At 40.5% G+C, this 23,641-nt stretch overlaps 1 protein-coding gene and 1 long non-coding RNA gene across 2 annotated transcripts; one reads left to right on the forward strand and one right to left on the reverse strand.

Moving 5' to 3' along the window:
- The first annotated feature begins 168 nt into the window (after positions 1-168).
- SNAP29 (synaptosome associated protein 29) lies at positions 169-10,103 on the forward strand. The gene is made up of 5 exons (XM_075041603.1): positions 169-576; positions 1,879-2,075; positions 2,835-2,920; positions 3,995-4,099; positions 5,819-10,103. Exons 1-5 carry the CDS (start codon positions 346-348, stop codon positions 5,974-5,976), a joined length of 777 nt encoding a protein of 258 aa, XP_074897704.1. The 5' UTR covers positions 169-345; the 3' UTR covers positions 5,977-10,103.
- Positions 4,947-23,272, reverse strand: LOC142037313 (uncharacterized). Its single transcript, XR_012652341.1, has 3 exons — positions 22,743-23,272; positions 14,591-14,774; positions 4,947-5,180 (listed from the first exon to the last, which is right to left on the reverse strand). It is a non-coding gene; the product is annotated as an uncharacterized LOC142037313 (long non-coding RNA).
- Positions 23,273-23,641: the final 369 nt, after the last annotated feature.

Below are 23,641 nucleotides of genomic sequence, written 5' to 3' on the forward strand. Positions count from 1 at the left end.
GCCCTCCTTGCCGCGCCGCCCGCCCCCAGGCCCCGCTCTACAAATGGGCGCGCCCGGCTCCCCCACTCCTCCCACCCCCCGCGCCGTCGCAGTGGTTCCTCCTAGCAACCGTGTATCCCTTAGCAGCGCTCTGGCGCGCTCGCCCCGCCCCGGGGCGGGCTGGCGGCCTGTGGGCGGAAGGAGCGGAGCGGGCCGCGGCCTGGGGTGGGGGCTCGGCGGCGGGGCAGGCTCGGCCCGGTTCGGTCCGGTCCGGTTCGCCCTCTGAGGAGCGAGGGCTGAGGGGGCCGCCTCCCTGAGGCGCTCACTCCGCGGACGCTTCCTTCGCGACCCGCTGTCGGCGGCACCATGTCGGCCCTCCCGAGGAGCTACAACCCCTTCGCCGAGGAGGAGGAGGAGGAGGAGGAGGCGGCGGTGACATGGCCGGCGAGGGGCAGCGGGGAGACGGGCGGCGGCGCCGGGCGGCAGCGGTACCTGCAGCAGGAGGTGCTGCGTCGCTCCGCCGCCACTGCCGACAGCACCGCCCGCTCCCTCTCGCTCCTCTACGAGTCGGAGCGGATCGGCGTGGCCGCCTCCGAGGTGGGTCGCGGCCCCGCGGGGCAGCGTCGCTCGGGGGACGGGACGGGACGGGCGGGCGAACCGGGAACGGGGCCGTGAGGAAAAAATCCCGGTTAGATCCCCGCTAAATGTGTAACCCTGAGGCTAGGACTCAGCTGTGCCTTCAGCTGCTTTTTACAATTCTTACTAAGCCTTATTAATGGCATTTATGCCCATCTTTATCTGACTGAAAAGTTTTCAGCAGCTCTGTTGATTAAATGAAGAGCCTGCCCTGCTGTTTGTGATGTGCTCGCTTCATCCCGATTAATCACTTCCTTCATTCTTCTGGCCTTGTTTCAGAAAAGAGTTTATACCCGGAGACATCGCTCATAAAGCTCTTGTCCATTGTGTCACCTGTTAATGGGATGTTTCCTTGAACATTAGTAACACGGCTGCCTCAATTAACCCAAGAGCATCCACAAGCTGCAGTAGTTCTCAGTGGCACTTCTGTGAACTTGCAGACTCGTGATTTGTTTGTCCAGAAAAGCACAAATGAGGAATCAAGAATTTAGGCTTAACACAGGGCTCCTTGTAAAACTTGAATTGTATGTGTTTGCTGCTTTATTGGGGGCGGGGGGGAATATTCAACTAGAATTCCCCAAATTTTAGAGAGAATATGTACACAAGTTCTTTATTTTGCACTAGTGGTAGCTGCAGGCAGCTTTCTTGCCAGAATTAATCTTTGGATTACTTTGGAACAGTGTTTGTGCTGCTGCAAAATTTCTAAATCCCGCACTGTTAGTATTAGCTAAAGATTATTCCTGCTAATTATTTCATACTTGAAAAAAATCTATTTATGTTTATTTCCTTTGGTTATTCTGTTTCTAAATTTTGAGCAACATCCCAGTAATATGAAAATAGTATCCCTTACCAATGAAGGTGTCATTCACAACTAGAAATAGTTCTACTTGCTCATTTCCCTGCCATAAACCTTTGCATTTTCACTAAATCACCCATCTGGTGCCATACTTGTTCCATCAAGAAGAGATACAAATGTCAACCTGACAGAAGGACAATACAGAAAATTCCTGGGTGCTGTTTGTAGTAGGTGTCAGGAACCTGGCATTGCTTAGTGATGAGGATTTTATAGCCGGTTAATGCTATGGCTCTTGATTGAAATGCCCTGGAGGAAGAGGAATGAATGAAAAAGCTGTATCACTTTAGAAATAATCTACAGGGATGAAGGAACTATGGGTTTTTTCTTTATAGTGTCTATTAAATGTTTGATATTTCAGTTTATCTTGGCTTTACTAGCTTCTCTTTTTTTCTGTCAATACCTGTTAGGAGCTTGTACGTCAAGGAGAGGCCCTGAAGCGTACAGAACAGATGGTAGATAAAATGGACCAGGACTTGAAGACTAGTCAAAGGCACATAAATAGCATTAAGAGTGTTTGGGGGGGCTTGGTAAACTACTTCAAAGCCAAACCTCCAGAGAGCAAGCCAGAGCAGAATGGAACCCCTGAATATTATGCTAACAGTAGGTAAGTAAAATAAACATTTTACTTGGGACTTATCTCTGACGGCATCTCTGAAATGTCACCAGAAAATCACAACTTAAAAGATCTGTTGATTCTATCAAGTAAACTCCTGAGATGGTGTCTAGCTCCCCTTTTCCTTTAACTCTGAGAAAAGGGTTTTTACTTTTGTTTATATTTGTAGTGGTAAGAGTAACTTCATATTTCTTGGAAATTAATCAAACAATTACACCCAATTACACAAGTAATTCTTCAGAGTCTTCTGAATTATCATGCTTACTTCAGTCTTATCAGGGAATCGTGATTTGTAGCATTGACATGCTTCCAGTTAAATATTGTGTGTATTTCTCTAGCTTCTACTAAAAGATGTAAATAAAAACTAATTGCTGTGGAATTACTGTGTCTTACAGTACTTGTCTCTCTTCAGCTGAGAAATCGATGTAAAGCCTGGTAATGCTGCATGGATTGATTTCTTCTTTCCCTTCCCCCTCCATCCTCCACTAGAGAAAAGGAGTAGGTTGCCTCCAAGATGGAAGATACAGTTTTGGTTTTGGTACCAAAGTTTCCATACACTATTTTCAGCACTAGAGCAACCAGTTCTGCTTTCACTGAAGACAAATGCTAGTAGTTCATTTTAAAGGAATATTTTGGATCAGGTCTAACAAATTTGCTCTTGCAAAATTTGATACCTGTTGTTCTTTAACAGATTCAGAATGAGGCCTGTGGTCCATAAGAATGTTTTCTTTTTATTCTCTTTATTACTAGATTAAAAGAAGCAATGATGTCTAGTAAAGAACAAGAGTCAAAATACCAGGAAAGTCATCCAAATTTAAGGAAGCTAGATAATTCAGGTTTGTTAACTTTATTTTACATTGGATGTCTATCATCAACATGGGTCAAACTTGCACAGTGGTGAAGGCAGAGACCCTTCAGCTGGCCCAGCTGCTGACTTACGTTGCTGCCTAATGTAACCCACACTTCATGGCTTTGAATTCTAGGGAATTGTTTCCCCTAAAATTCTTCATGCCCATACTGACGACGTGCAATTTTTTTATTTGGATATGGGTTTTATTTAGCCCTCCCTGTGGGGGACTTATGCTGTATCCACTGAAGACTTTAAAAGCATCCAGTGCTTATATTTGCACAGAGGAGGCTATAGACAAGAATCCACACAATGTGCAGGCAGCCTTGTCTTATGTTTGCCAAAATTTTAATTTATCTATTCAGAGTTTCTTCTTTTTAACCATCATTTGTCATAGTTTTCAGATATGTTTTTCCTGTTATTTCAAACATGGACTATAACCTTCATACTGAAGTCATTACTTGATTCACGCAAGGAAACGTACGGGGTTTGGTCTTGTTCCCCGTTCTCACAATGCGTTAACTTCCATGATGACTTTTATGTACAAAGTAACTTCCTTTTTAAAGTGAGGTTCAAGTACTTAGTTTAGTAAGAGTGAGAAAGCAGCAGGATATCTTTATAGCTGTAGTTCTGTAAGTAAAGAAATGCTTTTTGGTATCATTAATCTCCATTCCACTCCATATAATATTAAAAGTCTGTCCAGTAGAGGGCAGAAATAACTCTCTGGTGGCTTGACCTGGGGGAATGCTAACTGCTGGTAGAAGTTACTAACCTACCTGCTTTGTTGGTTGGATGGCTGGTTTTTTTTTTTCTTTTTTCTCTCAACTACCTAGTAGAACTACAAAAGGCAGCCCAAAAAAGAATAATTGTAACTTAACTGTTCATCTTGAGGGGTGCCCTATAGATCGTGGTGGTGGACTACTTTTGATACTCCTGCTAACAGGTTATGTGATTACATGGCAGCTGTGGTCAGACTAATTTTTAATAGCCCTTCTAAAACTTTAAAGCCTCTTCTTCCTGGCTTTTTTATTGTATAATATTCTGTATTTTATACTCTTAACAGACAATGATTTCAGCAAAGCAGATTTCGTTTCTTCAGTGCAAAGGGATTCCTATCCAAAGAACCAACACCTGCGAGCTTACCACCAGAAAATTGATAACAACTTAGGTAAGTGAAAAAATTGAAGCTGTTTGATGTAATACAGTTTTCAATTTTTGGCTCTTAAGCCAGAGTAAATTACTAAGTAATATATTGCCAACAAACACTTTTTTTGTTTAGCTCATGTGAAATTTGATGATAAAAAAATAATTTGCTTGTATTCTGCATTTCAAAACTATCTACATGGCAGAATCCAAAGTCTGATTGAGACATACATTATTTGAATGGTAGAATGCTGTGGGATATCTGTGGGTCAACTACTTGCAAATATTAGTAATAAATCTGAGTTAGAAATGCATTTCATGTGAAACCAGCCAGAAACAAGCTGGCTAGGATGCCTGGACTAGTATAAATCTACTGTGGAAACTGATATGCTATTGGCATCAATACTTCAACTCTTCTGCAACGTGCTTGTGCTTTAGAAATAGTTAGATTTTGAACTGTCCCTGAGCAAAGAGACCAGGGGAAAAAAAAAAACCATACCAAAAGCATGAGTCTTCTTAGATCATACACTGACAATAAGGAAAACACTCTTACCAAATGTGAATATCCTAGCACGTCTTTGTCATTTGAATGAGGAAATGGTGCTGAAGTATTCCATAACACTTGCATTCAGGATAGGAAAATGTTTCTTTGAATCATCCTATAAATTGACTGGAATATCACTGGGACAAGCAGACTTATCCATCCATTCTGAAAAATCCTACTAAGCAGGTACTAGTAATATTAATAAGGAAATACTGCTTCAAATTGACATTCAGATTATACCAGTACAGATACTTACTACCTCTTTTTCTAAAGCTTACCACTTACATTGAAAGATGCATTCAACTTACCGAACTGACAGTTAAACTCACATATTAAATTGTACATTAGTTTGGACCCAAAGAATTTACAACTGTGCGCAGGCTTTGAAATAAATATGTTTTGCACAAAATAGAATAATCAAAAGGCACTAAATATTTAATTTGTGAATTTGTTGCATTTGTTTTATTACTTCCCAAAACCATTCAGCTGACTTTGTCTTCCTTTGTTCTGTAGCATATATACAAAGTGCCTCTTTGCTTACATGTGTCACTGTTTAGCTGACCTAGAAAGAAAAGATAGGAAGGAATAGATCAAAGAGAAATAGTCAAGCATAAGAGTTAGTGGAAGTGCATTTGTTCTACTCTCAAGCAATGCAAAACTTACTAGCCTCAAAAGCATTTATACTGATCAATCATGCAATAAAATAGTTTCCTTGTAGGCAAATTAGAAAATCTGGAAATGGGATTTTTCCATCTATGTGAAATAACTAAGTGCTTAAATCCACAGTGTATTGATGATATCTCTGCATGAAGTTTAAAGAAAAACAACTGAGGTACTGTGTATACTGAACTGAGAAAAGATGTACCCAAATTTCTGTAAAATAAGTTTGTTTTTTTTTTTTAAAGTGAAAAGTACATTACAGGGTATGTCGTTTTATAAAGATCCAATTTGGTTTTAAGTATTTGTAGCTAACTTGTAGTGGGGAAAAAAGGAGGACGTGATTATTTCTGGTAGTAATGCGGTAGATGTATTAAAATATCAGTGCTTCCACTATTGGAGAAGAACACTCACACTTCAGCAGTTGTAACTTAACATTTTCTAACCCAGGGTTTTGGAGAAGAGAGAATCCTGAATAGTTTCCATTTAAACATTATGCTTTATACTGTTTTGATTCCTTATGGTCCTTTTCTTTGTTGACAGACGAGATGTCTTCTGGGTTGAGTCGTCTGAAAAACCTAGCTCTTGGTCTGCAGACAGAAATAGATGAGCAAGATGATATGCTGGATCGGCTAACAAAAAAAGTAGAGACACTGGACGTCAATATTAAAAGCACTGATAAAAAAGTCCGACAACTTTAAAGGGTTTTTAAAATTTTTTTTTTTGTCTGGCATCAGTTCTTCTTGGATGTCTTAGCTCAACCAATCTCTTAAAAAAAAAAATAATCTTGGGCAGTATCTGTTTCTCTTTTTTTCTGATATGTTATTGATTTTGTTGTCATTAAAATTGCATAATCTTAAGTGCAGCTTAATACCTTAAATTTCTTCCTAATGTACACAGGAAAAGTGCAGGTTGAGTAAAATCTCTCAGCGCTTGGTAAATGCTTTTGTGCTGGATGCCCTGCTCAATTGTATAACTGTGTGTCATGTGCGTGGAGGAATTTTCAATCTACAAAGCTTCAGTGTCCTTGGCCTGGGAGCTGTGATGAGAGAAGTAACTGCACTTTGCCTCTGTTTTGGGGCGGGGGCAGGGGGAACAGAATGTGCTGCTTTGTTCAGAACAAATGTTGCTAATTCTGTTTACCTACAGCTATTTTAAATTCTGAAAAAAATGCCGATTTCCAGCTGTAAAAATAATTTGAAGTGACTGGCACTTCTGGGGCTTAAGGAACGAACTGTTCTGTGGAAGTTGTAAAATATCAAGGGTGTCGTGCAGTAATGGTAATATCTTGTACGTGTTCCCTTTCCTAAGATGACTTTTGCCAAATGGTGGATCCACGAACTGTGGTTTTTATGTTTGGGTCACTAAATGCTATCACCTTTACAGTATTTTCAGTAAAGATCTCTAAGGGTATCTTACAGTCTGCAAGAAACGTTGATTGACAGTGACCCAAAAAATTTGGGTTACAAAATCAAGACTTAAAGGTATGTGCTTTTAAAGATTCTTTTGTAGAAATTGCCACCATCTGCTTTTTTTCCTGCTCTTTCTCAGCTTATTCAGTTAGGTGGTTATTTGAAAAATAGCTTCCATTTTAGAAATAGACAGTTGGTCTGATGTTGCACAAACAGATCATAGGAGATTGTTCTTTAACATTTATTTCAAATGTGATTAGGGATTGAGCAGATGCTGTGTTTTCCTAGGTAATGCGACTGTTTTTAAGAAACTGAGCTATGGTTCACATACTTCCGCATTGGCTTAGCAGGTATGAAAAGTTTCTGCAAATGAAGAAGAGCTCAAAACTGTTTTTGAGTCTTCCAGATACAAGGTGGGCCTTCCAATTTGTTTTACTCTTTTGTAAGTATTACTGTAGAACAAAATAATTACAATTCTGCTCCAACTTGAAGACATGACAATGAGAACTTGCTGTCTTGAAAACAAATGTTATTTTGGTTTGGAGAAGCCAAGGGCCCTGTGTCAGTATTGCAACACTTGCTATCACAAATGACAATGGGTGGCTAAGAAGAGATAGTTACTTTTATGAGCTGGTGCCACATTATCTTAAGAATTAAAGGAAGACCTTGGTGTTTAGGGCTATCGAGCTTGTATCCTTCATGAACATCACATTCAGGCCCTCCCCTTTCCTGTTTTTTTTTCCAAGGGATTTGTTACCTTGAGCTCACTTGCTACAAAGTGCACCCAGTCATTAAGGAGATAAAAGAAATCTTGAGCCTTTCTTGTTTTACTGTCTCCTGAAAGTTCACTTGTAGAAAAATAAATCACTAAAAAAGCTACACTTCTTGGACACAGTATTATTCTAAAAAAATATTATTCCTGGGATTACTAGCAAAGTAGAGTTGTAAATTAGATTTAAGGTGAGCCTTTTTCCCCTTATATTACTGATGTCATTGATTTCAGTCCCTAAAAAAAACAACAGTGTTTTCCAGGGATGTAAAACTTCAAGAACTTTTTGAGTACCTTTTAATTGCTTTTTAATTTTCACTTTGTGTCATTTATGCTTGTTTGCAACCATTAAAAAACCTTATTAACGTATCATCCAACTTTTTGGGTGTATACCATGAGTAATTCTCTCTTAACTCTGTTAAAATATTTGAATGACACAATTTGATGTCTCAGGATGGTTGATACATTTATTTAGCAAATGATACAATCATTAGTTTTCAAAATGTTAAGTACCTCAGTGAAGGAAGATTGAAATTTTCATTATACCTGTTTTAGTTTCTTATTTGACTTTTTCATTTTAATAAAAAGGGTGAAAAGACTTGTCTCTCTTCTTATGCCAGTGCTGGTTAACAGAAACACTTGCATCTTAGAAAGGATGTATAAATTCTCTCCAGAACAGAGAATACCAAAAAATTGCATGGTAATTAATAACACTCCTTTTAATGTGAAATCTGCCTTCACCTGTATGCAGCCATTTCATAACTAATTTTTTTCCAAAGTAAGACTTCAGTAACTAGGCTGTAAACTGAGAATTTCCCCACTAAGTTATGGCTAATGAAGGAAAAAATGTAGCTGGATGATCTAGTTGTGTTACATGTAATAAGAAATGTGGAGCTTGAATCCAAGCAAAAATTTTTGTTTATTTAAGAGTTAAGTGTGCTGCCTTTCTGATGTAAGCTATTCCATTTTTCTAGTCTGATTTATTTCACAAAATGAACTCAAGTTTTTGGTCAACTCTTTAGTTGTATTAACCTTATGAAATGTTTACTGCATCCTGGATATCTTTGATGCCTTTAAAAACACAGGCAGGGAAGGGGAATAAAAAAAAAATAAATCCCTCTTTCTGCTTTGAGAACCTCGTGATCCAAGCGGACTAGAAAACCAGGATCTCAGCCATGTGGAAGTTACACAGAGGTCTAACTTCTCATCTTTTCTAACAATCCCATTCACTGTCTCAGTAATGTATTTTGCTTAGGCTTTCCTGCTTTATCTATTGTTTTTGGTTTGTTTTTTTTCAGTGGCCTTTTTTTAAAGGATTATTTCCCACATTGGATTTCTTTTGTGGGGAAGAAAGACTGTGCATGGGTATAAATGAATTTCTGCTACAAACTGAATTCCCTTTCTCAGTTTTCACACAGATGCTTTATGCTGATAAAGAACTTAAGTCTAACTGACATGAGGAGACAAAACTATTTTGTAATAGTGATGAATTTTTTTGCTTGTTAGAATAAAATAACTTTCCATCCTGCAGAAAGGGGAAATATAAACAAAAAAAAACAGAATTTTTGCCTTTCCAGGAGATGTCATTTTGCATGTGTTATGAAGGATGTCTTTCAGTAGCTTTTCTTACTATTCCCTGAGATAGTTTTATTTCTTCTTGGATACTGTTGAAAAACTTAACCTTGTGTAGGGTATAGGAATTCCAGAAGAAATTTAATATACACTCAAGTGCTAACTTGGTAAGTTAAATGATTTTGTCTAAATACTCATGTTGGCATAGAAATTGGAGTCCTTCCAACAAAATAGCTCTGGTTAATTTTATTCTTATTGGCTTGAGTAGAAGTTTAATATTAAGGTCAGAAGAAGATAGCAAAAAAACCCCAACGTTTTATGTCATCTTTATCAAAGGCGATTTTCTTTCATCTCAAAAAGTTTGCTAATAAATTTTGAAGAGGTTTTAAACACTGGGAAGTAGCATACCCTTTGTAACATAAATATAAGAAGACGTACTCTAAAAACAGCAAGGAAAAAAAAGAAGTGGGAATAAGCAGTATCAGGCTGCTAGATTCCTAGGTGTATTTGATTTTTAAATTTCCTCAGCATTGAATTAAATATTGTAACAAATGATGCATAGGTGAATTTTAGTCTGTACTACAAAGATTTGTTGCTGTATTAAACTCTGTTTCCCTGCTGAAATTGTTGGGATGCTATATGGTGTCAGGGGATTTTTAATGTGTGAAATTTATCTGGAATACTTTGCTGCCTAGTAGTTTTTGTGAAGTGGTATCATTTGTTAAATGGTGAAATAGAAGACACTTTCCAACTGCTCTGCCTTCTGAACAAACAGATTTTTGTAGGCATTTTTACAAGCATAACATCATATGGAAGATATGTGTTTAATTTTGCCTTTGAAATATATAGGGCTTAACTTTCAAAATCACAGGTAGTGATTATTTGTGACTATGGCTTTTTAAAATAGTACTGTAATTCTCTGCTACCCAGGTATAACACTTTTTATACAAGTCAAATTGAAATACATTTTCTTTTATTTAAATGCTCAACTGGACTGTAGTAGTTCAGCAGTTTAGGAGATTGAATGAAATGAGTGTTGAATGGTAAGACGGTCAATAAAGGTGCTTATTGTTAATGGAGAGTTTTTGCATTTATTTCCCAAAATTCTTTGATTACAACTTCATTGGCACTTCTTTTCCATAATAACATCTGTTAAAATGCTGGATCTACTCTGTTAAGTTTGTGCCTAAACGGAAATAAGTTTGCAGCTGGTGGGTTTTGTTTTCTGAGAATAAAAAGAGGGTATTACATTTCTACTTGACTCTTGAATAGATTCTTTTAGATCTTGAAAGAGGAATGCAAACAGGCATTTATTTTTGCAGAACTTCAAATTCTGATGATAAGCAACATCTTGAATTTTTTTGAAAAGTAATCTTGCCATAATGCTTGGTATTATCAGGAATATCATAAACTGGATGTATGCATGAACAAGGCAGGTGCAACAGGAGTAAGGCAAAAAAAAAAAGTACCATCTTGAAAACTTAAAACTGGATGTAATAAAAAAAAAAATCCTGTAAAACAGGATGTAATACTCCTGTGTGGTCCCAAATTTGGTGATGGCAGAAAACTTCAGAATGTCCTGACCTTCAGTTAGGTTCTTACCTGTACAGGAAGGGAGGAACCTGGCTTCTGAAAATTTTTTTGTAGTAGTTTATTTTCATAAGCAGAGATTCAAAAGTGCTATTACAAAAGCTCTCAAAAGGGAAAGTCAATATGCTAGAGAGAGATAGGGTTTTTTTAAATCTGGAAACTTAGTTTTCTGCACTTGTGCTAACAAAAGGGAATTGAGAGTTCTGCCATCTCTTGCACTTCATTGTTGCATATAGAAAAAGCAAAATAATGTGAAGAGCACAGTGGAAGATGGTAGAGAATGGAGCAGTGCAGTGGATTCTGGATCTCTGCAAGGAATATTATTAGCTTGCTCTGCTTGCATGGAGAATCTGTTTCTGAGTCTTAGGAGAGTATTTCACACAAATCTGTTTGTTTATGGCTGGTCAGGCATTTCAACCCTTTTATGATTTCTCAAGGATTTCCTAGCTTAGAGTGTAGTCCCTGCCTTTCTGGGAAATGAGAGAGGAAAGGGGAGGGAGGTAAAAGATGCTCATGCAAGTATGTAAAACCAGGCAGAGCAGGTGCTGTTGGAATGGAGGACCCCCTTTTTTCCCTTTTTCCTGCTTCTGAAAAGAGGTTTGGTTTTAGGAGGGAGTTCTACAATTTTCATTTTGTTTTGGTAGGTGGTTGGTTGGTTTGTTTGCTTCCAAATAAATTTATTACATCTTCATATTTTCCCATTTTGGGAATAACAACTACATTGGGGCCAGAACTGAAGGCTTGGTAAGGCTCACTTGAAAGAAAGCAGGGAGGTGCCCCCAGAATAAACAGACTGCCAAATCGGGAAGATCGCTGAATGCTAAGCAGGGTTTTCTAAATACAGTGACTTTGGAGCCCTGCCTCGGCTATAAAAAGTCTAGATGGGTTGTGACTTTGCTGTTGCCGAGGCAGAACCTTCTAGAAAATGGGCTTCCAGCTATAGCTGTGGATGTTTTTGAGAAAACAATGGACCTCCTTGGCATCTTCATTCTAGATGATCCTTCTTTTTCCTCCATGTTAATTGTATTCTGTTCTGTTAATGGATAGCAGTCATTTGCCAATGGTGAGCTCTGCCTGCAGTTCAGCACTCTAAAAAGCTGCTAGAATTTCTATTGCTTGGAAGAAACCTTTGCCCAGCTCCAGTGTATCTCACAGCCTTCCAGGGTCAGCAAGAGTATGAAGTGAGCCACCAAGGCCATGTTGTATGTGTTAACCTTTCAGCATAGAAAGAAGACAATACAGTTTGGAATGTGTATGTCAGGTGCTGACAGTGCTAGAGAGTTGGACACCCTGCCCAAAACAGTTTATAATTTAAGAACAGGTATGTTAGAGCTATTGGGAGAAATTACACAGTTTAATTATTTTCCTTTGGTTTTAGTCAACAAACTTTCTTACTGACATTAACTATTTTGTAAAATAGGTAAAGGCTAGGCTCTTTATTCCTGACTTTTAGTCTCTCCCTATGTTCAATCAACTTATTAATAAAACAGTTTGCTTTGTTTCACTGAACATTTCGTATGTCTTTCCCAATTTCTTCCTTGCTCTTTCATCTTTTAAATTTACCCACTCTCCATCCTATGGGAAAGAAATAGCTAACAGAAGAGCTTTTCTTCAATATGCTCTCATCAGTGTATTAATTTTGCCAGTCCTGAGTTCAGATTATGTTGGTACTAAAATCTGACTTGCTTGCCCCCAGATTTGAGCCCCAGATTTCTCTTAGAATTCCTGTGCAACCCCAATGTTTGTTTGCATCTGTTGTTTGTTGGCTAGATGGTGTTTACTGGCTAGCATGTTTGGGTGCCCTTAAAGAAAAATTCCTGCAGGAATTCCTTTGTGTGAAGCAACTGAAAAGGGTGGTGATGCAGTCTGCTCTTGACTTCCAGTAAGATCCACAGGAATGTCAGTACTAAGTTACTGCATACCAACACTCATAACATCAGGTCTTGATAGCCTTAACTTTATTGCCCTGTTTGTGTCTGGATTGGCCAATCTGTTTACATCTCTGCCCACTGGTCATCTTGGATGATGATGACAGGATGTTTCTTCCCTCTTTGAGTGAAGTCTAGGCGGAGAGGCAGTATGATATAAATAGTAAGGTTACAAAATTGTCATGTAAGAAAGCAAAGGTTAAAACCTGATTGCATCCACCTGCCCATGGAGAAGGCTTTGTGAGGGAGGGACAGCCTTTATTTTTCCTCCTGGAATAATGCATGCAGGATGACCAGGACTGAATCTCTGAGGACTTGTTACTTGTGAAAAGCCGAGAACTCTTAAAAAGCAGGAATTGGATGGAGACTGAGACAATTCCAGATTGAAAGTTCCACAGCCTTCTGACCTGAAAATAATTTAGGCTGCTAACACCACTGCAGAGGAGACCTACAAGTCATTTTATCTGCTTCATCGTACATTGTTGTGTTATAGGCTGTTGACATTTCTGATATTTATTTTTATTCCCAAAGCTGTATGTAGCAATATAGTATAGATAGGAGCTAGCAGCATTTGTGGGTGCTAATCCTCGGTCTCTGCCTTTGGGGTTCTCCCTACCTCACCATGTGTGCTCAGAATGGCAACACAAGCACAGTCAGTGACAATGCAGCAGCCTGCTTTGCTATGACCAGCCTGCCGGCTGCCACCTCCCACCTCTCCTCCGCATGCTCCTTGTTCAGTTGTGACTGAGCCAGATGGAAAATATTAATCAGAACATACTGTATCATGATATGGAGAGAAGGATGTTCTTTCCTAAATGACATAGTTGCAGTAGTTCAGTGATGGGTTAATTTTCGTTGGTACATGTTTAGCAAGATCTAATGAAATAAAACCGAACTGCAACATTAAGCAAAGTGCAGGTGGGAAAACTAGCTTGTCAGGGTCCTGTTACCAATGCACCAACCTTATTAAGGCACAGAACAACTCTAGCGTGCTATAAACTGGGATTTGTTGCACAGCAAAAGTAGTCTTGTTCTCAAAAGACATAAAAACGGCCTTCTAGATACCGAAGTGCTTTAGTGGGTCTGCTTTCTCCCTCTCCTAATTAGGTGGCAGAGTCTTCCCAGTTGAGCAAAAATATCACGGGGAACCTTTGTGCTGAATTACAGTAGAAAACATTAAACAGATTCCTTTGCTTTTTATGCACATGCTTCCTCTTAATGCTCACTTGTATCAATCGGGAATATCCTCCCATACCAGCACAGTTTTCATAAGTCCATATAAGTTGTAGTCTAGCTCCTCTATCTGATCTTTCACCACTACTGACTTTGAAACATTTTTATTTTCCCTAGCCATATCCCTCAGTGATTTCATGTACCATCCAGCAAATGCATTCATTATTGAAATTTGTATGATTTAATAATTTCCTGGCACAATAATTCCAAAACATGTGGGAGGAAAAATGGAGAAGGATTTTTCCATCTCCAGGTGTTTAGTTTATTGCCCGAATCCTTGCTTTTGACTCTTTTGAATGGCTTTTTGTTGAGCTGCATTTCAGCTGCTTGTCCAGCACAATGTCTGAGATAGTATGGTCAGACTGTCATCCTTGCAGCTGAAGGTGGTAGGAAGGAAGCTCATTCTTAGGAATCTGATGTACCTGACTGCTCTATCATTTCTAGCTTCAAATTTCTAGAGCTGTTTTCCTTTCTGCAATCTCTATAAGCTAAATAAACACTTTTTTCAATTGCCTGCTTTACTAATCAGTGTTTGAAATGCAATATTGAGGCCTTATTCCCCACTCAAGCTAACATGCACTATGCTGGGTTTACAGTGGCAGCCTGCCAGAAAGCCTGAGGGCTTCACCTGTGCCCAAGTGAGGGAAGATGAAAAGCACAACCAAAGCAGCTCTTCACTGTGGGATACAGCAGCACATTGCTGGTTTCCGTGTATCAATGGACGCCAGCAGCTACTGGCAATGACAGAGCAGTGGGGTTTGGGTGTATTAGAAGGCAAGAAGCTAAAGCCTTAATTCAAGAATGTACTTACTTAAGAAATAGCTGTGTATTTATGTTGAGCATCGCATTAAGACCATTAAGCTTCCTTATATCTTTGCAGTTAGGCACATGTAGATGTATTGCTGAGTCTGGCTGCGTTAATGATCAGTGTGAATCTCCAGGGAATGTCTCTGCTTCCCCAGGTGCCTCAAGTGTCAGGGTTATGAAGCCAATTCCTGTAAGAACAATTTTCATTTGGTATTTGAGAGAATCATTAATTCTGACTTACATTTCCTTGGAGTAGTGATAAATAATGGAATTAGATAACATTTGAAGAGACATTTGTTAAGCCTCTATAACCTTGTTACATACCTGCCCAAAAGTACTTAAAACAAACAGTCTTAAGAAAAGGAAGAGAACTTCTGATGACAGTCGCAGATGCTCTGTTGTTTAATTGTTCAGTCATCTGTAGGCCATGTAGTATAACATAATGTAGTTTTATTTTGACTCTCATCAACTGCTTTGCTGTTTTAGTACCTCTGTCTGTAGTATGGAGTGACTGGAAGATTGCCAAGTAAAGGAAAGTCTATGTGTGAACAGCCGGGAGGGATAATATGTAAATCTGGTGGAAAGAGGCAATTAAAGGCAGTGTTGAGATATAATGAAAAATAGACAATATTGAGCCTCATCGGAAATATCAACATAAACAGCAGCTACTGTACAATGTCTCTGAAGTGAACTTTGCTGCTTTAAATAACTGCATTCTACAGAAAACAGATGGATTCTGAAATCTGTGAGCAGGCTTCCAGAAAACAGTTTGGTCTTCAGTAACATGTCCATGTTGATGTTCAGCATATCCTCCTGGCACAAGGGGACAAAAGGCTGCTTCTCCCTGCTGTTGTATTTACATAATACAGAGAGGAGCTGGAAAGCTGGATTACATGCAAGCCAAATATAGCTGAAAATAATACTGCATGTCGTATGTAACTATGAATGGAGATGAATAGAGAGGAAGTGGTATCTGAGATATGCAGTATAATAAATGCTGCCTTGTTGCTTTGTAATCCAACAGCTGAGGAGGTTAACACACCAGTGAAACAAATCGGGAAGCCCTGACTAACCAGAGGGACCATGCTGATAGCTTACCACAATCTTGGTATCACCAGCAAATCCAACTGCATCATTTTTTGACAAGAGTGGGTGGACTGGGAAGGGACAGACCATTCCAAAATGTTTAACTATATTACAAATGAAGATGGATTCAGGCTGTGTTTTAATCCCATGGCCTATATTTGACCATCCTTGTTTTGGAATAAATGATTAAAAAGCTCAATGCAGTTTCCTGTATTCTACCAGACATTTATACAGGCATTTGTTCGCTCGTTTTCTGAATGAATATGATCAGTCACAGCCCAGACATAGCAAATCAAGCTCCTGTTTGTGGACACAAGCTTGCCAATATGCATTAACTGAACATAGTTCTTGCATCAGGCAACATATCATGTGCTGTCTCCATCACATTCTGAGCTAGAAGAGAAACATACAGATATATAACGATCTTTGGGAGTGCCCATGAAAGTGGTTATTTCTTAACACTAAACTAGTTTCTTTCAATTCTTTAGTTTTCCTCTTCCAGCACAACCAAAGAAACAAAAGAAGAGCTGCTTATTAATCTTAACAGTTATGTTTCAGTCTTCACAGAATGGAAATGGATAGAAACACACAAATACAACTCACTTCTGATGTGCTCTGACTGCAGAGCCTCACTTGGTCCAGAATTTTAAACATGTTCACACTAGACTCTGGTTGAGTTGGAGCAAATGACTTGTGGAGAGCTATGATGGAAGAGGGAAAATTCTGACACTGGGACTAGAAATCATTCCTTTGCTTCCTGGATGCAGTATTGTGTGGTGCAGAAAGAGGCAGGCAACTAAATCTACTGCGTAACTAGACCTCCACACATTCTTTTTGAAATTAGTACTTTATTAGATCACATTTTTCCACAATGAGGGCCAAAAATCCACAAAGAAATGTGACCACAAAATGCTAAATAAATGGTTTATCTAGCACTTTGTATGCTTCCCCTTTCGTTTTTATGTTTGCTAAAGATATTCTACGTATCTGAACAGCACAGTTTGCCAAAACTTGATGTCACTTTTTTATGTTGCAGGGCATCTCTCAGGCCTTTAGAAAAGCAGGAAGTACCAAGTACTCTTTAAATTCAGGAAGATCTTTCTAAAAAGATAGGTATCTCTAAAAAGATTAACTACACTCTAAAAAGATAGGATTGTAAATTCCCTCTGGTGCTTGTTAAGGCTGTCTCTGCACAAGAGGTTTTCTCCCTTTATTTAACATCCCTCATACAAGTAGCATCAGTTACACTGAAAGCACTGGCATAAAGGGGCACAGTAGTCTTAATCTTGTGTCATCTAAATTCATTCTAGCAACAGGGTAGCAAAAGTGCTTATATATTGCTTCTGCTAGCACTGGTAGGAATTTTTTTAAAGGTAGTTTAGACATGTCATTATGAGGACTTTGAGCGTGTAAGTCTGTGCTTACCTACATTTTATTCTAGCTTGGCCATCTATCTTGCTTGTTATTTTCTCAAAAATTTAAAAGGTAGCAAACTTGTATGGTTGTTGAACCTCTCTGGGAAACAGCTTTGTATTATGTTTGTGTCCTGAAAATTCTAGTTAAGACTGAAGTTCCAGAAAAGCCAGTCTGTTACATTCAGATTATATATGTCATTAAGAACCATTAAATGCAGAGAACTTCTATTAAAACCTGTTCCACAAACAATTCAAGACAGAGGAAGCCTAGAATGAGTAAGAAAATTAGGGTGACTTTTATCTTCAGCTTCCTGAAATCCTACAAGCCAACAGAAAAAAACTAGGGCCTTTGTGTTACATAAAATAGCATTACATGGTCTAATAAAAACCTGGTTTTGAAGGGGAGAACATAGTTCAGGAAATAATGGTGTTTTCAGGAGGGGATTTCTGAACCTATCTTTAAAGTTAATGCAGACAAAGGTACAGATTCATACAAAAGCAGGAATTTGGGCATAAAGAAAGGGAACAAAAATATTTCATGAACAATAAAACTAATTCAAGAAGGTGCAGACCTTGGTCAAAGATTTTTTTTTTCCATGATTTGGGTTGACTGCTTCATAGATTTGCCAGTAAGGGCTGAACTCCCACTTCAGCCATTCCTTCTAAATAAAAGTCTCTTTCCACTCTCTGGCTGCCTATTTTCATGAACCTTGCAGAAATCTAGCATGTTTAAGCTTATTCCTCTCCATCACATATGGCTATATTTGGCTAATGGTCTCAAAACTTACTATGGTGGGGAAAAGGAAACAGGCAAACATGGGGAAAGCATAGTCATAAAAAACTTGTTTCCTTCTGGGGATGGGGGCAATTCATAGCTTATGAATTTAGAGAGTGCTTCTTTCCAGGATTAAGAGAAGGGGAAATACGTTGTAAAGGCCCTATAGAAAATTAAAAGTCTGTTCACTATCTGCATGGTTTACTACTATACTCTAAAATGTAATGGGGTTTCCGCTTTTCTTGGCTTTATTCTATTTCCTGGATAATATAATAACGTTAAGAAAATGAACACTGAGGTTTTCCTGTCAAGGGTCTATTTCAAAGGAAATAGCTAAAAGGCCTAACAGTCAGTATATTCAGCATTTCCCAAATCACCCTATTAATCTGCAATTAGAAAACATTGGCTCATTCAGTCTTGCTGTAGGACAGAGGTAATAACCAGAAGACCCCTTCAGGTCCTTTCCAGCCTTTTATTCTCATATCCTATTTATGCACACTTACTAGTTATGCTCCTAAATGGTATTTAACCACTCAGACCATTCAGGCTAAGATTTTACTTGGTCTATTTGTAAGTGTAGCTTGGTTTCTGTCATTCCAGAACTAGTGAAATTAGCAATAGATGCACAGTTGATTTATATTGGCTACCTCATTTCTTCCCATTAGTTACATTTTCAAAGAACGCATTCACTCTCTATCCACTTGATGGATGAGAGAAAACACTCTGGAGGAATTCAGCTTCTAAAAAGGTTGACGTAGCAAGCAGCCCTGACCCATCTGTCATGATTTTGAAGACAGACGTTGATTCCCATGCCCTTTATTCGGCTTTGCGTCACTGACCAGTAGACCTCTGTTTTTACAAGGCTGGGCTGGAGGAGTTGCAATTTCAGCTAATATATCACCGTGCAAGTAATTCAGCATCTGTGCTGCAAACCCTGGAGAATGCAAGTGTCCAGAGAAGAACCAAATGACTGTATGAATGCACAGAGAGCCTGAACATCAACGCACTGCACAAAGACAGACAGAAATGGCTTCTTCAAATGGAAATGCTTCTGGGAGAAACGATGGGCATATTGTCTGCAAGTTACAAGTAAATTATGTATCATCATGGCATTAGCTCTGTGGGGAGTCTGAAGGCCTCCAGCCTGCACTGCTACTGCCTCTAGACACTTCTGTTCATTTTGACATTAAATGCTATGAGAATCTGTCATCTCCAGCAGAGCTTTCCATGCACAGGGAATACAGGATGGGGCTTCACATACCAAACTAAATTCATAAAGTGACCTTTATCAAGAACATGTCAGGAGTTAAATCCACCATAACAGGGGATTTCCTTTAAATGCTAAGTGTGTACAACAACATTCTCCTGCCAGAGAAAGAACTAGAGGGAATTTAAACATTAAACAGTTAGACATTAAACAACTCTGCAACAAAGTCTTTACATTTCAACTCATTTCTTAAAAAACATTACAATTTTTACCAGTCTGCTCTCAGGAGCTTGCGCAATGCCTTACAAAAACCACAGAAGAAACTCATCCAGAGCCTCAGAGTGCTTTGTATGACCCAGAGTTATGCATTCAATAAGAAGAACAGATGGAAAAAGGAGAATTGAATTACAGGGGAAAAGAACATTATTTGAATGGAATTTTGAACTAAAATGGAGAATGACTGCAGGACATGTACAAGGAGTCAGTTCTGGATGGGAGATGATGAGAGGAGTCAGTTCTTGACTCAGCAGTGAGGAGCCTGTTGAAAGGAGAGAGAGGAGACAGACGGGAGGAAAAGGGAGGGCTCCACTGTCTCCAGGAGACAAGCTGGAAAGAAGTCCAAGGAGTGAGGGTGTGGTTTGAAAAACAAGGAGTACAATTTCAAACTGGATCCTGAAGCAAACAGGGCAGTCAATGAGCGCCTTGGGATGCATGAAATGTCAATTTTCTCTGTGAGAGACCAAATCAGAACTTTTGGAGTTTTGACCCTCTGTCGTTGCTGTACCACAACATCTTTGTGCTGCGACTGCTGATACAGCGTTCCTAAGGTTTGCATTTATCTGTTAGGCAAAACATTGACACTCAGTCGGTGCCAGTCAGCATATAGCTGGGAACAGATGCAGATAAAACATTCTGCGTTCAATGCTGTGTCATGCACATGAGCTCTCCAGTAGTTTGTAGTGGTCAGCTGCAAGGACGTGCAAGTCCAACCCGCAGACTCCGGGTCACTTAAAGTTTTACTTGTTCACACTCAGGCAGGTCTCTCGCTGTCAGCAAGTGGACGCTCTCTCATATAGGCCAGAATATATGCCAGTGCAATTTTATTTTTTTAATCAAAACAGTAAAGTGGCCAAACATTTGCAAACTGAACACTTCTGTATTTAAACTGTGATTTGAACTGATGTTGTGGAGCAAGACTCCAAGAGGAACACTTAAGAGAAATGCACACTGCTTTTCCAGTGAGACTTCCTTGGCTGATTCTGTGGGAAGAAGACTAGGAACATCCACAATACATACAACATTTTTCCATATAAGTAACAGCCTCTCCAAGGCAAAAATGCAGCTCTTCTCAGGGCTGTTTTCAAAGACTGAAAGAGAGCATCAGGCTGCCGTCCATAGGAGGAGCCAGAAAACAGAACATCTGGAGGAGAGCAACCTCTGAAAAAATAGAGAAACATTTACTAGGAGCTTTTCCATTTGCGTTGTTAAAGGATTGCTAGGGATTACACCCTTCTCAGCTGCTAAGTGCTGTGGCTCTGCCTTTTATAAAGGAGGAAGAGAGTAGCAGCTAATCAGAGGGGTGCTACCACAGCAAAGAATTAGAGACTTGAGACCCTTTACATTTCCTTTTGATAGACTATAGACTGTAGGAGAAATACCTTAAATAAGGCCAGTACTGCCTTTCCATTGAGAGATCCCAAACTAAATATAGAAAACAAGGTCGAAAGACTCAGTTAAAACATCCATGTACACAGCTGACTGTACAGAGGTCAGTTTCTTTAGCTATGGAAGCTCAGCTAGTTGCAAAGTGGAGACAAGATGGCAAAATACTCTTCCCATTTTTTTGATTCGTGTCAAAATTTCAAACACTATCAGCTAGCTCTTCAGAGCTGATCACACTTGCAAAGAATCTAACACTTGTTCCCAGCAAAGCCAGGTGTTAAAAAAGAACAGATATTTAAACACAGAACAGCATAAAGAAGGTACAAATGAGAAAGACATCAGCAGACGAAGTGTGGCAAAGCACTTTAACATAAAGTGAGATGCTTTTATTACTACGGAAATTATGGGATGTTGTAATTAGGATTTGGCCAGCTGGGAGTGGGCATGAAGCATTATATTATTAAAACTGGATTGAAGAAATATAACAGACTTTTAATTTTAATTATACTTTAAAAGAGCCTTGATTTCCTTAGCCAGTGATCTCTCTAGTTCATGTCCGCAGTTTAGTGCCAGACTACTAAGAGTGATTGCACACAGTACACAGTCATTTTTGTGCATTTCTAAGTCTTGCTAATAAAGATGTCTCAGAGACAAACTTGTTTCCTTCCTTTGTCACAATTTTCTTTAAAATATAAATAATATAAAAATATATAACCTGTAACTATTCACATTACTTAAGAGGTCCTACTTCATTTTTTAAATAAACGATGAAAGTCTGTGGCTCGCCTTTTTTTTTTTAAACAGAGCTAGTTAGCTATAAATTAGAAAGCAAAAGCTAGCAATTGGAGCTCTGGACATAAATAATTAGCATCCATAAAGCAATTGTGAGGGAGGGCAGTTGACAGAAGCAAACACAGAACAATTTCATTATACCAAAATGGGCTGGTGACAGATCATGTCCTGATGTCCCACTGATGGTCTTGTCTCTGCAGCACTGTTGACTTGCCCTCATTTTTAAATTGATACAGCTAATCCACCATAAATAAACTGCTACTAACCAACCTGCAGAGTAGATGCTACTCAAACTTCTGAGACCATGTGAAGAAAAGTTGTCTCCACCTCAGCTCCATTTTTACTTGCTTTTGAGAGAACAGACCTTGGTGCCTAACCCCAACTGCGAGTCCTCTGGGGACAGCTACAGATCCCAGATTTCCTGAGGGATGGGGCTGTTGCAGCACCTCAGTCTCAGCACCTTCTGCCACCTGTTCAATGAGCTGTTCAGGATTTCCTCAGTCCAGCTGCAGACCTTCGGATCTCCCATACGTGGCAAAGAGGTCCCCATGGCTGCAGCTTGCAATTGTGCGCACCACTAGGAACCAAGGTGTCTCAGCAGAGCCATGCCTACGATTCCTTTGGAAACCTAACCCAGTTTTGGCAATTCCCAGCTCTATGTATTAAAAATGAATGAGGTTAAGTAAAAATAATGAGGTTTAAAATTGTAATATATTTGGAATTGTTTTAATCTGCCTTCTGGTTTTGAGTCTTCAGGGGTCCCTTGTTCAGCTTTTCTTTGCAAACCACAGCATGAGAAACTAATTTATAAAAAATTAAATCAGAGATTCTCCTGTAATCTTGTCCTTCCCAGAGCTGGGCTCTCTGGGAAGTGCGAACACCACTATGCTCTGGATAAAACTGCTGGAGCTAGCAACACCGTAGCAGTTTCCATCTCAAAGGATTACTGTAATTTAGGAGAAACATAATAGCAGTAACGTTACCTTCACCTCCCTCATCTGATGCTAATGGGCTGACTAGGAGTGAGGGTAGAAAAAAAAAAGGTGTATACCTCTTGCATGTTGGACCCTTCACTTCTTGGTTATTCAGTAACTTTCCAATTCACGATGTCAACTCTCCAGGCAAGGAACCCTATTTCCATTTAGAAATTCAACAGGGCAGAACAGCAGGATGGCTTTTCAAACATACCCGATAACTGGTCATAAAACTCCTCACCTACCTTCGGGCACGGCAGCAGGTGGCAAAGCCCACACGGCGCTACCATCTCTCGGTGGGCCGAGGGCAGTGGGCAGCCATGCCGTCTGACCGAGCCGGACGCAAGCATCGGCTGAGCCCCTCAGGGCTCCCAGGAGCTGCTGAGAAGCTGTGGCTGCCCTTGGCCCTCATGCCCCGAGCCAGGGGCCATGACTGTGAAAGGCCGCGCATCCCTCTGCTCCCCTGGGGCCAGGACGAGCCGGTGTCCACCCCGAGGAGGAGGCCAGCCGCTCTGTGCCACAACCAGCCACAACCAGGCACGACGGCAGGTGCTGGGGCAGGCCGCGGGGCCCGACCATCAAGGAGCGGGCCCGCTCCGGCCCTTCAGGGCCCACCAAGGGCCACAGCCGGGCGGCGGGGCAGCGCCTGCGAGCCCCTTGCCTTTCTCCTCACCCGCGGCGGGAGCCCCGGAGCCCTGCGAGGAGCATCATCACCCCCGGCACCTCCACCCGTGCCGTGGGGAAGGGCGGGAGGAGCTCTCGGTGGGCGAAGAGGGGGGGGGTCCGTGTGAGGCGGGCGGCGGGGCCAGGCCGTGAGGGGCCGCGGCGCCCACCCACCCCCCGCCGCTGCCGCGGGGAGCCGGGGGGGGGGGTCGGGTCACGTGAGTGCGTGTGGCAGCGGCGGAAGGATACCTGGGGATCTGACAGCCCCTCCCGCCCCTCTCCGCTGGCCGCAGCCGGGGCGGGGGGAGCCCCCCCACCACCACCACTTTCCTCGGAGCCCCCTCCCCAGCCCTGCCACTCAGCGGGGGGGGCGGGAGGGCGGGGGGGGGGGGGTGAGGGCGGGCGAGAGGCGGGGGCTATGGGGCGGGGGAAGAAGCTGTGCGGGAGGGACTATTTGAGGAGACCCTGGCAGGCTGGTGAG

This window comes from Buteo buteo, chromosome 11, assembly GCF_964188355.1.
Source record: "Buteo buteo chromosome 11, bButBut1.hap1.1, whole genome shotgun sequence".
Taxonomy (NCBI): Eukaryota; Metazoa; Chordata; class Aves; order Accipitriformes; family Accipitridae; genus Buteo; species Buteo buteo.

What these genes read in the sequence shown, in the direction of transcription:
- SNAP29 (XM_075041603.1), top strand. Translation starts at nt 346, where the DNA reads ATGTCGGCCCTCCCGAGGAGCTACAACCCCTTCGCCGAGGAGGAGGAG. An exon ending in GAATATTATGCTAACAGTAG is followed by an intron (nt 2,076 to 2,834) that starts GTAAGTAAAATA and finishes CTTTATTACTAG; the next exon opens with ATTAAAAGAAGCAATGATGT. An exon ending in AAGGAAGCTAGATAATTCAG is followed by an intron (nt 2,921 to 3,994) that starts GTTTGTTAACTT and finishes TACTCTTAACAG; the next exon opens with ACAATGATTTCAGCAAAGCA.